This window comes from Conger conger, chromosome 13 (genome assembly GCF_963514075.1).
Source record: "Conger conger chromosome 13, fConCon1.1, whole genome shotgun sequence".
Taxonomy (NCBI): Eukaryota; Metazoa; Chordata; class Actinopteri; order Anguilliformes; family Congridae; genus Conger; species Conger conger.
The window spans coordinates 40,307,584-40,320,977 of record NC_083772.1 but is presented as its reverse complement, the minus strand read 5'-3'; the positions used below and the strand labels follow the sequence as shown (position 1 = coordinate 40,320,977).

Below are 13,394 nucleotides of genomic sequence, written 5' to 3'. Positions count from 1 at the left end.
GAGACGCTCGGGAAAGATTCGGAGGGAAAGGCTGTGATGGAAGCCAGGCTGCAGTCAGGCCCTTTCAAGCTTAGTGGTTAAGATACATGACTGGGCCCGCAAGATGTAGCCACTATAAGATCCGCACAGCCGTTGGGCTCTTAAGCAAGGCCCTTAACCCTGCATTGCTCCAGGGGAGGATTGTCTCCTGCTTAGTCTAATCAACTGTACGTCGCTCAGGATAAGAGCGTCTTCCGATTGCCATTAATGTAAAAGAATGTCTAATCTCGTGTTTGCGATAATACTCCTGAAAGGGTTAAAATGGAGGGAGCCGTTCGGGCCTCAGTCCGTGTGAGAGGTTCTGCGTCTCCCAGGGTCCTGCCTGTCTGAGTCGGGCGTATTACAGGGAGCTCGGGGAGGGACTCAGCCTGCCAAAAAACCACTTCTGCTCTGCGCTGTCAGCCCGCCAACATCCCGGGAACTCACCACGGAGAGCAGGGGCCGTAAGCCCCCTGAACACGCTCAGAGTTGCTGCCAGCCAGCCCATGTGACACCGCCCGGCTCTGTCTCACTGTCTAATGCCCGGGGAACATGGGCCGCGTAGAGCCGGGCTCATCAGACCCGGCCCCTCAATCCAAATCCAGCCCTGCTTTTCTTTTCTCCCGGGTAATCAGCGCTGCTCATTGGCCGGACTGTCTGAACACCTGACTCCCAGGTGAAGGGCGGCCTGTAGCGTAGTGGTTAAGGTACGTGACTGGCACACGCAAGGTCGGTGGTTCTAATCCCGGTGTAGCCTCAATAAGATCCGCACAGTCGTTGGGCCCTTAAGTAAGGCCCTTAACCCGGCATTGCTCCAGGGGAGGATTGTCTCCTGCTTAGTCTAATCAACTGTACGTCGCTCTGGATAAGAGCGTCTGCCAAATGCCATTAATGTAATTTAATGTCATTAATGTAAAGGGAGGGTGGAAAACCAGCCATACTTGTCCCTCGAGGCTGATCCCTCTTGTAGGTGTCGAAGGCGTGGCAACTCTGCTCCCGGTCAGCTGATTGTAAATGGTCAATGGTTGGCATTTATATAGCGCCTTTATCCAAAGCGCTGTACATTTGATGCTTCTTATTCACCCACTCACACACACACATTCGCTGCCATGCAAGGCGTTTGGGCTGCTGGCTTTGCTGAGCAGGTCTGAGGTGTGGATTTGGGAATTTTATCCATTCTTGTCTGGTGTTTTTTATCCATTCTTGTCTGGTGTTTCGCCAGATGTAGTGCTTGGACTTTTAAAAGAAACATTTTATTTGGCTGCCTTAACTTTTTAAAACTCTAATGTGGCAGGTATTGCGCTACTGTGTCATTGAGTGTCTGCATGAAAGGTAAAGCTTGTCTGCCCTTGCCAGTCACAACAGCCGGGCAGCAGGAAAAAGGTTATACTTCTTATACGAGGAAGCAAAATCTTCCAAATAAAGATTTATCAAGTGCTTTCTGATTAAATAGAGTGGTTTTCCGTTTTCCTGAAAGCCCTTTAAAATTGTGTTAAAAGGGCAGACGGAAGGTTTGGTTTGTGCCTTCATTGATTTGGGTAGTCCTTGTTACACACTCTGTCTCCAGCAGTGAGACACTTCTGAGTGTCCCTCTGCTGAGTGGTCTATGCAGACGTCCCATGTCAGTGTTATGGAGGACAGAGAGCTAGTCTAAAGACGTCCTGCTGTGTCAGTGTTACAGACAGAGAGAGGCTGGTCTACTGACGTCCTGCTCTGTGTCAGTGTTACAGACAGAGAGAGGCTGGTCTACTGACGTCCTGCTCTGTGTCAGTGTTACAGACGGAGAGAGGCTGGTCTACAGAGGTTCTGCTCTGTGTCAGTGTTACAGACGTCCTGCTCTGTGTCAGTGTTACAGACGTTCTGCTCTGTGTCAGTGTTACAGACGGAGAGGCTGGTCTACAGAGGTTCTGCTCTATGTCAGTGTTACAGAGAGAGAGAGGCTGGTCTACAGAGGTCCTGCTCTATGTCAGTGTTACAGAGAGAGAGAGGCTGGTCTACAGAGGTCCTGCTCTGTGTCAGTGTTACAGACGTCCTGCTCTGTGTCAGTGTTACAGACGTCCTGCTCTGTGTCATTGTTACAGAGAGAGAGAGGCTGGTCTACAGAGGTTCTGCTCTGTGTCAGTGTTACAGACGGAGAGAGGCTGGTCTACAGAGGTTCTGCTCTGTGTCAGTGTTACAGAGAGAGAGAGGCTGGTCTACAGAGGTCCTGCTCTGTGCCAGTGTTACAGACGTCCTGCTCTGTGTCATTGTTACAGAGAGAGAGAGGCTGGTCTACAGAGGTTCTGCTCTGTGTCAGTGTTACAGAGAGAGAGAGGCTGGTCTACAGAGGTCCTGCTCTGTGCCAGTGTTACAGACGTCCTGCTCTGTGTCATTGTTACAGAGAGAGAGAGGCTGGTCTACAGAGGTTCTGCTCTGTGTCAGTGTTACAGAGAGAGAGAGGCTGGTCTACAGAGGTTCTGCTCTGTGTCAGTGTTACAGAGAGAGGCTGGTCTACTGACGTCCTGCTCTGTGCCAGTGTTACAGAGAGAGAGGCTGGTCTACAGAGGTTCTGCTCTGTGTCAGTGTTACAGAGAGAGGCTGGTCTACTGACGTCCTGCTCTGTGCCAGTGTTACAGACGTCCTGCTCTGTGTCAGTGTTACGGAGAGCAGACTGGTCAGTGTGTGTACTGTAAGCGGGGCTTGTAGCACAGGGTTCACACCTACAGTTTGAGCTGCATTTGCGAGGCACCTATTGGCCTTGGAAGTCTGATGTAACCCAGAGCAAAACCGGTGCTCATATATGGATTTTAGGATCAAAGCACATTTTCTCTGGAAAAATGAACGGGCTTTTCACCTAACCATTTCTGTCACAGTCCGTGAGAAAGGCGTTTAATATTTGGACGTTTTTATCCAGACTCATTTCTCTCTTAAGCGGCACTAAATTCCGTTGCCACTTTCCAACCAAAAGCTGGCCTCACAGCACATGTTTAATGTGTCAGAGCTGGCAGATCCATGGGAAGGGTTCCCAGGCTTGTCAACGCTCCCGTTAGCCGGCAAAGAAATTCAAAGCAATGACTCAAATAACTTAAAGGTACAATAAGTAGCCTAGGTGTTTTGTAAAAACGTTGTTGCAAGACCATTGTAAAAATCCCTTCTTATCGTTGAAAAAAGGCATTGTTTATAGTCCATAAATTCGGGTTTCAAAATATGCAGTTGATGGACCGACGCTACCAAAACATTGTACAGCTGTACAATAATTTAAGCTCATTGGTTGAGAAGTCAATCTAATTGCCACAGCCGACTGTAAAATTGGATGAAAAGGATTTTTTTCATATACAAACAAATGGAAAGGATAAAAGAATAATAATAAATCAGTAAAACTCCGTTCCTTTCTCCCTTAGACCGTCGGTTGTTTTGATCCGGAAGTTTCTGAAGGGAACGGCAACACAACTTCTGAGGCCGATAGTTCGCTTAATCATGCCACAATCTCCGGACTCCGAAAAAAAAGAAAAGAAACGTTTCGTTTCCGTCTGCCCAGTGAAAGCGTGTTTACTGCGGTAAAGGGTCCATTGTTGTGTATTCAGCCCTGGAGGTCTGGGTATTTGCTCTTCAGAGAGCGGGTTAATTAGCTGCATCGCTGCAGTGCAGCCCCTCCGCCGTCCTGCGGACGGGCTGTTTGCGCCCCGGCTCCTCGTTAAGCAGTCCCGCCTCGTTAAACACGGGGCCGGTCAAATGCATCTCTGTCGCCGGCGGACGCCCTATCGATCCGTTCGGGGAGACGGATATTAATAACGATGGCCCTCTAATTACCGCTGGCCTAATGAGAGGTGAGGGTGAGGGACCCTCGGGGGTCCCGGGATGGGCGCGTTGGGGCCGGCGGGCCGTGTTATACGTCAGAAGCTTTGTGGAGATAACGCAGCGCTCTCCCGCCCTTCCTCTCTCCCGCCACTCAGACTACCGCGGTTGCCATGGAAATGGCGGTAGGCCTAATTGGCTTCAGCGTGGCCGTCCCGCGGGGTAGGAAAACCGGGCGCCTGCAATTCACGCCGAACGGCACGACCGCCAACTCGGAAACCGCAGCCCGGAAAAAACGAAATTCCCGCGGCGAGGCCGGGCCTCGGAAAGTTTGCGCGGATAATCTTCCGGCGATCATCAGCGCTTTGTCTGATCGTTGGGCTGGAATAATGATGCGTAATCGGGTCCGTCGTTTACCCGGGGAGGGCGTCTGGCAGTCGGACGCCGCAGTAATGGATGGGCCCTGCCGCAGTGGCCCGCGGCTGCCCGTTTGGCCCCGAGGGCCGCGTCTCGCCTTCCCCCGTCCTGCTCCAACGTTCCGAATCATTGAGATGTCTCTCCCGCCCGCCCCCGCCTTTTTAAACGAAACGCGCGCTCCGCCAAAACGCATCTGACTGCTGACAAATGGCGCATCCGGGGAGGCGTTTAATATTTATTAGCCCGCTAATCGCGCGCCGCATCCCGGCGCCAGAGCGCTAATGGAGTGCGCTCTGTATTCACCACGCACCCCTGCTGAGAGGACCGGGGAACCCCACCCGCGCTCCCGTCGGGGCGTCTTATAATAGCAGCCGTGATGCACACACACACCGCTGCTCTTTTCCAGCGAGTGTGCACTTCATAATTATATGCTATTAAATGTTTTTTTCTTTTTACCGCTGCCTGATACTGCAGACCTCATTCCGTCTCTTCTAGACTGGCGGGAGGCGAGGTGCTTCGTGTGGAAGAGGTGTGGGAAACGCCAAACACAGCTCGCAGTTAAATTTCCCAGTGTTCATGAGAGCTTTTAACCCTTTCAGTCCCGTGCCCAATATGAAGTGGCTCATTTTGGCTTTGCTTGAGAAAATTGAGTTGAGAACATTTAGTTGGGTGTAAATAGGGTTCAGAGTCGTAGTGTAGCAGTCATTTTGATTGGTTAAAGATATATGAGGTTGAGAGTGCTTGATGGCACTCTTGGTTTTTTACGTTAGTTGTGCTTCAGTTCTCGGCACCCTTGGGGCTGAAAGGCTTAAGAGGGTCTTCTCCTCCATTTGCCTTGAGGAAACGGAGGAGCCTCTGAGGGCCGGGGCGTGTAGCGGGAGGGCCGTGGCGTTTTGCGGGAGGGGTGTTGGGTGATGCGTGACGTGCAGTCCCCTCCTCTGGTTTCAGGACCATCGTCTCGTGGAAGGTGTTCCGGCAGTGCCTTAACGAAGTGCATCCCATCACCTCCGGCCTGGAGGCCATGGCTCTGAAGTCCACCATCGACCTCACCTGCAACGACTACATCTCCGTCTTCGAGTTCGACATCTTCACCCGGCTCTTCCAGGTAACCGCCCCTCCCCCCTCTCTAATAACACCCAGGAACAGGAAGGCACGTAGCGCTTTGTTTTTCTTTCCTTTTGTTCTCTCCTTTCTTCTGTGGATGCTATTGATACGTATTTATCCTTTTACAACTTGGAAAGTGAAAAATTTCAGGTGGGACCTCCCCCTCCACCTCTCGGCAGTTCAATTTAAGAGCGGTTGTTTTTTGTGCCGCGATTGCCTTGACTGTGAAAGCCTCATCGTTTTTCGATGGATTGCCCGATGGTTTATATTTTTTCTGGAAAAATCCCCCACTGTAAGGGGGAACTTTTTTCCCCTCACTGTCCCACCTCATTCATCGAATGTGGCGGGCCTGCCGTTGGCTGAGAAGGATTCATACCGTCCGCTCGCTTCCCGCAAAAGACCGTGTTTCTACCAGACCTGGGCTCAAATGGTTTTCGTTTTGCACTCAAATACTTGTCTACACTCCATTGATCTTTTGAGCCTTTGCATTTGAGCCTCCTAGGAGGGTCAGATGGGTGGTGTTTACACTTTTGGGATGATTTCATTTGCTCCAATACTCCAGACAAGCTCAGTCAAATGCCGAAAAGTATTTGAATCCCAAACGGAAACTATTTGAACCCAGGTCTGGTTTCTGCATGTCTGGGAGGTGAGTTGAGCGGGAGCGTGACGTCACAGACCGCTGCTGATGGTGGAGCTCGTGACACAGCGTCTCCGTCCGCGCCGGTGGGGGAGCCCAGCTCCTGCTGCAGCGGCTGACTCACTAATTGGGTCTGAATCCTGTGTCCTAAGAGTGGGGGCTGTGGGGGTGGGATCCGCAGAGCAGAGAAGCTCTTCGTTGCGCCGCTAATTAGCTAAAGACGCTAATGGCATTCTAACATTTCAAAACCTGCAGCCTCGGGCCAGCCTACACTCTGTCTGCAGGGTCTGTAGCCAGTGCTGTGAGCCCCAGCCTACACTCTGTCAGCCGGGTCTGTAGCCAGTGCTGTGAGCCCCAGCCTACACGCTGTCTGCAGGGTCTGTAGCCAGTGCTGTGAGCCCCAGCCTACACTCTGTCTGCAGGGTCTGTAGCCAGTGCTGTGAGCCCCAGCCTACACTCTGTCAGCCGGGTCTGTAGCCAGTGCTGTGAGCCCCAGCCTACACGCTGTCTGCAGGGTCTGTAGCCAGTGCTGTGAGCCCCAGCCTACACTCTGTCTGCAGGGTCTGTAGCCAGTGCTGTGAGCCCCAGCCTACACTCTGTCAGCAGGGTCTGTAGCCAGTGCTGTGAGCCCCAGCCTACACTCTGTCTACAGGGTCTGTAGCCAGTGCTGTGAGCCCCAGCCTACACTCTGTCTACAGGGTCTGTAGCCAGTACTGTGAGCCCCAGCCTACACTCTGTCTACAGGGTCTGTAGCCAGTGCTGTGAGCCCCAGCCTACACTCTGTCAGCCGGGTCTGTAGCCAGTGCTGTGAGCCCCAGCCTACACTCTGTCTGCAGGGTCTGTAGCCAGTGCTGTGAGCCCCAGCCTACATTCTGTCTACAGGGTCTGTAGCCAGTGCTGTGAGCCCCAGCCTACATTCTGTCTACAGGGTCTGTAGCCAGTGCTGTGAGCCCCAGCCTACACTCTGTCTGCAGGGTCTGTAGCCAGTGCTGTGAGCCCCAGCCTACACTCTGTCTACAGGGTCTGTAGCCAGTGCTGTGAGCCCCAGCCTACACTCTGTCTACAGGGTCTGTAGCCAGTGCTGTGAGCCCCAGCCTACATTCTGTCTACAGGGTCTGTAGCCAGTGCTGTGAGCCCCAGCCTACACTCTGTCTACAGGGTCTGTAGCCAGTGCTGTGAGCCCCAGCCTACACTCTGTCTACAGGGTCTGTAGCCAGTGCAGTGAGCCCCAGCCTACACGCTGTCAACGTAGCCAGTGCTGTGAGCCTCCTGCCAGCCTACACTCTGTCGACAGGACAGAGCGATTGGAGTCCACGTTCATTTTGTGTTTGTCTGGGTTTTTTTATTTATTTTTTGCTAATTGATGGTTGTTAACCTGTCGCTCCGGATCCTTATTGATCCCGCCCTTTTGGCTCTGGCTGTAATTTGGTTTAAGCTAATGGCCTAAGTGCATGTCAAGTCAATGACTCTTTGCTCAATCAGTTGGTCAGGTTTCATTTAGTACAGTGCTTTTTACCACAAAATGGCTGCCCGGATTAACGAAGGCTGAATGTCAGTGCTAGTAACCGAGAAGGCAATAACGCTGATGACAACAGCTGTAGAGACCCAAGAGTGCTAAAATAGATCTTTTTTTTCCTTCCAAGTAACACGTGCTAGTCCTGTAGCCATTTCACATATGGATTAGTTGTGAATATGAAGGGGATTCATCGTGTCCGTATGTGCTGATTCTATGAGAGGGATGCAGTGAGGATGTGCTGATTCTGTGAGAGGGAGGCAGTGAGGATGTGCTGATTAGAGGGAGGCAGTGGAGATGTGCTGATTCTGTGAGAGGGAGGCAGTGGGGATGTGCTGATTCTATGAGAGGGATGCAGTGGGGATGTGCTGATTCTGTGAGAGGGAGGCAGTGGGGATGTGCTGATTCTATGAGAGGGATGCAGTGGGGATGTGCTGATTCTGTGAGAGGGAGGCAGTGGGGATGTGCTGATTCTATGAGAGGGATGCAGTGGGGATGTGCTGATTCTGTGAGAGGGATGCAGTGGGGATGTGCTGATTAGAGGGAGGCAGTGGAGATGTGCTGATTCTATGAGAGGGAGGCAGTGGAGATGTGCTGATTCTATGAGAGGTATGCAGTGGGGATGTGCTGATTCTATGAGAGGGAGGCAGTGGAGATGTGCCGATTAGAGGGAGGCAGTGGGGATGTGCTGATTCTGTGAGAGGGAGGCAGTGGGGATGTGCTGATTCTGTGAGAGGGAGGCAGTGGGGATGTGCTGATCCTATGAGAGGGATGCAGTGGAGATGTGCTGATTCTATGAGAGGGAGGCAGTGGAGATGTGCTGATTCTATGAGAGGTATGCAGTGGGGATGTGCTGATTCTATGAGAGGGAGGCAGTGGAGATGTGCCGATTAGAGGGAGGCAGTGGGGATGTGCTGATTCTGTGAGAGGGATGCAGTGGGGATGTGCTGATTCTATGAGAGGGATGCAGTGGGGATGGCCTGGGGAGAACGGCAGGGAGGTGTGACGATTCGAGAGTTCATCTTTCATCACAGTCCCTTACACACCCGGACTCACTCTCTCTTTCTCCCTCTCTCTCTCTTCCTCTCCCTCTCTTTCTCTTTCTTTCTCTCTCTCATTCTCTCTCTCTCCAGCCCTGGGGCTCTATCCTGAGAAACTGGAATTTCCTGGCAGTGACTCACCCCGGCTACATGGCGTTCCTGACATACGACGAGGTGAAGGCGCGACTGCAGAAGTACCTCAACAAGCCGGGCAGGTACGCTCCCCCCCCCCCCCCCCATCGCACCCTACACCAGGCCACGCCGCCGGAGATCACATTGCTCTGGTCTCTCCAGTCAGGTCTGGGGCTGATCCCTCTGGTCTCTCCAGTCAGGTCTGGGGCAGGTTGCTCTGGTCTCTCCAGTCAGGTCTGCGGCAGGTTACTCTGGTGTAGACAGTCAGGTCTGGGGCAGGTTACTCTGGTGTAGACAGTCAGGTCTGGGGCTGATCCCTCTGGTCTCTCCAGTCAGGTCTGGGGCAGGTTGCTCTGGTCTCTCCAGTCAGGTCTGGGGCAGGTTACTCTGGTCTCTCCAGTCAGGTCTGGGGCAGGTTACTCTGGTGTAGACAGTCAGGTCTGGGGCAGGTTGCTCTGGTGTAGACAGTCAGGTCTGGGGTAGATTACTCTGGTCTCTCCAGTCAGGTCTGGGGCAGGTTACTCTGGTGTAGACAGTCAGGTCTGGGGCAGGTTGCTCTGGTGTGTGACCCTGCTGGTATCACGCAGAGACAGCGGCTCATTAAACCGGCCGAAGCGTCCAGACGGCCGTTTAGCGAGGTGACTCGGGAACGTCTCCTCCAGCCCGCTCATTTAATTAGGCCCAGACAGAGCAGCCCCCGAGGAAATGAACATCTCATCTGCAGATTAGAGCGCTTTATTCAGAGGGCTACGGGACGGGACAGGTGGCGGGGGGGAGGGGGGGAGAGGGGCTATCTTCACAGCCGAGGACAGCGCTAATTATCCAGACAGGCCGTAACGCCGGGCGAGAGGCACAGTCAAGGCTCTCCTTCACTGGGACGGGGGAGAGGAGAACAGCGATGTGATTCACGCCGTTGTTTTCTCCGGTGATTCATGGCTCTTTTTTAGCCGGGTGGGCGGGTTGGGTGGTCTGAATCACTCCGCAGATACCATTCCCCTGAGACCTGGGAGAAGCAGCTGTCCACCGGGGCTTCCGGCCGGAAGATAAATTGGCCCAGCCTTTTTGTCTCCGAAGCACTTTTCCTTTGAGGTAGTTGCTGGCAACAGCCAGAGTGAGGGGAGGGAGGAGGGAGAGAAATAAGGCTGGTATCTCCAAAAAAGACTGGATTATGCCTTATGCATTATGAATGAAGGCAGCGGTCTTGATACTAAAGGAACTGAGTTTAAATCTTGTCATATCCAACATAAACTAACCTTTAAATCATTCCTCTGCCTTATGTGTGCTCTTGTTTGTTCCCATATTGTTCTGGACACCTGCTATCTGACATTTAACTATGACGGAGCTGTTCTTTTATTTTTATTTCCGGCCTTACAAACGTACAAAAGACCGTGTGAATTTTCTGTTTTCATTTCAAACCCGGCCAAAAAAATAATAAGTAAACAAGACATACGAGGCTCTTAAGTAAATGGTGAGTTATTGCGCGGCGAACATTTGGCGAGTGTGATAAAATGCACGGGGCCTTTTGTTGTTAGCAGCGCGCCGCTTTTAATCGCAGTTGGCTCGGCGTAGCCTGCGAATCCGGCAGAGCCTCCATGTGAAATCACAGTCTGCGGCATTAACACACCATTAGCACCTTTCCCAACACAATGGCTTGTGGTGATGGCATTTGGCACTAGCTCGCGGGATGGCGTGAATAATTATGGGAACTGGCTTGCATTCCGTTCATGTTTTCAGTTCACGAAGAAGGGGGGTACCGTCGAGTCATTTATTCATGTCTAATTCTTTACTGCGTTGGAAGCAGTGGAAATTGTTGTCCGGCCGCACTTGGCGAAGTGTATTTAAAACCCACGCGCGTCCGTAACGTTTTGCCCGTTTCTGTACGGATAAATGCGAAAGATACGTAATTGTTTTGGATTCAAATACTTTTCTGTGCTCGTTTACTGGCGCAAACCAAGAGGACCAGAAGGTGGGGCTTGATGGGTTTCGCAGGTTTCAATACCCCAGACACACACGCACCCAGATGCACACGCACAGACGCACACAGACACAGACGCACACAGACACAGACACAGACGCACACAGACACAGACGCACACAGACACAGACGCACACAGACACAGACGCACACGCACAGACGCACACAGACACAGACGCACACAGACACAGACGCACACAGACACAGACGCACACAGACACAGACGCACACAGACACAGACGCACACAGACACAGACGCACACAGACACAGACGCACACAGACACAGACGCACACAGACACAGACGCACACACGCACAGACGCACACACGCACACACGCACAGACGCACACAGACACAGACGCACACACACACAGACACACACTCACACACACTCACACACACACAGACGCACACACAGACGCACACGCACACTCACACGCACACACCACGGTTCTCTCCTCTCAGTTAAAGGTCGCAGGCTGCGGGCGCGTAGCTTCCAGACCAGTGGGCCGAGACGATGGCGTTTCCTCTCTGCGTCACCTCCGCCTTTTACGCCGTCTAATAAAACGCGCTCGCATTCATAAAGCGCAGAGGCGGCCGGCCGCTGGTGCTGCTTCGCGGTTCGGTTCCCCAGCCTGGGGGAGGTCAGCGGCGGCTGTAGAGCGTTCCGGGGCCAGCTTTCAACAGGGGTCACTGTGTGAACGGGCCCTTGAACGGGAAGCGGAGCCAAAGCACCGTTATGAGAGTCTGCCGGCTTTGACAGGGCAAGCTGTAGTGCTGCCGTCTGTTGAATTGAACACAGTGTTTATTTGTAGAAGTGCTCTTTATGTGTAGATAACGGCACTGCTGCAGCCACTTGTACTATTGCGTTTCCTCCAATGGCTCTGTGCAGCACTGGTTGGATGTGCTTTGTGTGGTTTAATTGGTGACCCATGGCTCTACCAACCACTGATTCCGAGGCATTTTCGGATTAGATTTCTTTTCAGTGAGTTTTTGAATATTTTGTGTTTGCTTGGGATAATTAAGTTGTGTTTAGGCGTGGGATAGATGGGGGTCAGTCTTCCTGGAGGGGGCGGGAGGATGGGGGGGTCATTTCCTGTACAAAGTGCACGGTTTTGCTTGCTTGTGTGAACATTGAGGCTCATGCCCAGTTGAATGTTAAAATAGCGCTGTGGTTAACCGGCCTGGTGAACGCAGTGCTGTTCCAGCCAACTCCCAGCCTCCGCCTTTACTCAGAGGCCCAATTACACGCCTCCGCACCGCCGGCCTTCAGCCAATCACAGCCAGAGGGGCGGAGCCTCAGGGGCACAGGCTATGGGAAAGGCTTGAGCACCTCCACTTGGCTGCGCGGGTGATGCAACTCACCTCTCTATCTCTCTTTATCCCTCCCTCTCTCTTTATCCCTCCCTCTCTCTGTCCCTCTCTCTCTTTATCCCTCCCTATCTCTCTTTATCCCTCCTCTCTCTGTCCCTCTCTCTCTTTATCCCTCCTCTCTCTGTCCCTCTCTCTCTTTATCCCTCCTCTCTCTGTCCCTCTCTCTCTTTATCCCTCCCTCTCTCTCTTTATCCCTCCTCTCTCTGTCCCTCTCTCTCTTTATCCCTCCTTTCTCTGTCCCTCTCTCTCTTTCCCTCCTCTCTCTGTCTCTCTCTCTCTTTATCCCTCCTTTCTCTGTCCCTCTCTCTCTTTATCCCTCCCTCTCTCTGTCCCTCTCTCTGTCTCTCTCTCCCTCTGTGTCTCTCTCCCTCTCTCTACATCTCTGCCTCTCTCTGCGTTCTTCTCTCCCTCTCCCCCTCCCCCTCTCTCTCTCCCTCTCCGTCTCCCTCTCTTTCTCTCTCTCTCCTTCCCTCTCTCTCTCTCTCTCTCTCTCTCTCCCTCTCTCCCTCTCTTCCTCTCTCCTTCCCTCTCTCTCTCTCTCTCTCTCTCTCCCCCTCTCTCCACAGCTACATCTTCAGGCTGAGCTGCACGCGGTTGGGCCAGTGGGCCATCGGCTACGTCACCAACGACAGCAACATCCTGCAGACGATCCCGCCCAACAAACCGCTGTTCCAGGCCCTCATCGACGGCTGCAGAGAAGGCTTGTACGTCTCTCTCTCTCTCTCTCTCTCTCTCTCTCTCTCTCTCTCTCTCTCTCTCTCCTGACCGCCCCGCATGCTCACCTTCATCCCCCTCCTCCTACTGAAGGGTCCCCTTCCACTACCCGGCCCCTACTGCAGAAGGCCTGTACGTCTCTCTCTCTCTCCCTCTCTCTCTCTCTCCCTCTCTCCCTCTCTCTCCCTGCCTCCACTCAGTCGTTATTCCCCACACTCGTGCGCTTTCATATTCATAGTCATATTTCACATTTTCATACACTTCATTTTAAAGCACAAAGCTCATTTTTAGGCCCCTGTTCATCGAGTGGAAAATTATGCATTTCAACGGGCGCGCTGGCCAACGCGGTTCAGGAGCTTCTCATTCCCTGTGGAGAGCGGATGGTTTATTATGTCACCTCAGAAAGGTTCCCGGCTCAACCGTCTCAACTGCTTTAATTAAACAACAAAACATTAATCGCACAAACATTACATGGGTCAATGGACACATTTTTGTGAATATACAGTGGTCATTATAAACCCAATGTATTTTTAAATTCGAGGCTTGAGGGATTAGGAGTGGGTTCAGAACAAGGTGTGGTGGGTTGTTTTTCAGAAGAACAAATCTATTATGGTTGACAGGACCCACCAGCTCTGGTAAAGGAAATATTTGGTGGGTGTCACTTAATTTACATTACATTACATTAGTTTTTTTTT

General features: G+C 52.4%; 1 protein-coding gene across 1 annotated transcript in view; it reads left to right on the top strand.

Annotated features, from left to right (window-relative positions):
• The window catches only part of LOC133107567 (E3 ubiquitin-protein ligase CBL-B-like), a 69,252-nt gene that overhangs the window by 33,631 nt on the left and 22,227 nt on the right, over positions 1-13,394 (top strand). The window contains exons 5-7 of the mRNA XM_061216559.1: positions 5,158-5,314; positions 8,597-8,718; positions 12,552-12,689. Of these exons, the coding sequence (XP_061072543.1) occupies positions 5,158-5,314; positions 8,597-8,718; positions 12,552-12,689 (417 nt within the window). The remainder of the gene's footprint in view (positions 1-5,157; positions 5,315-8,596; positions 8,719-12,551; positions 12,690-13,394) is intronic.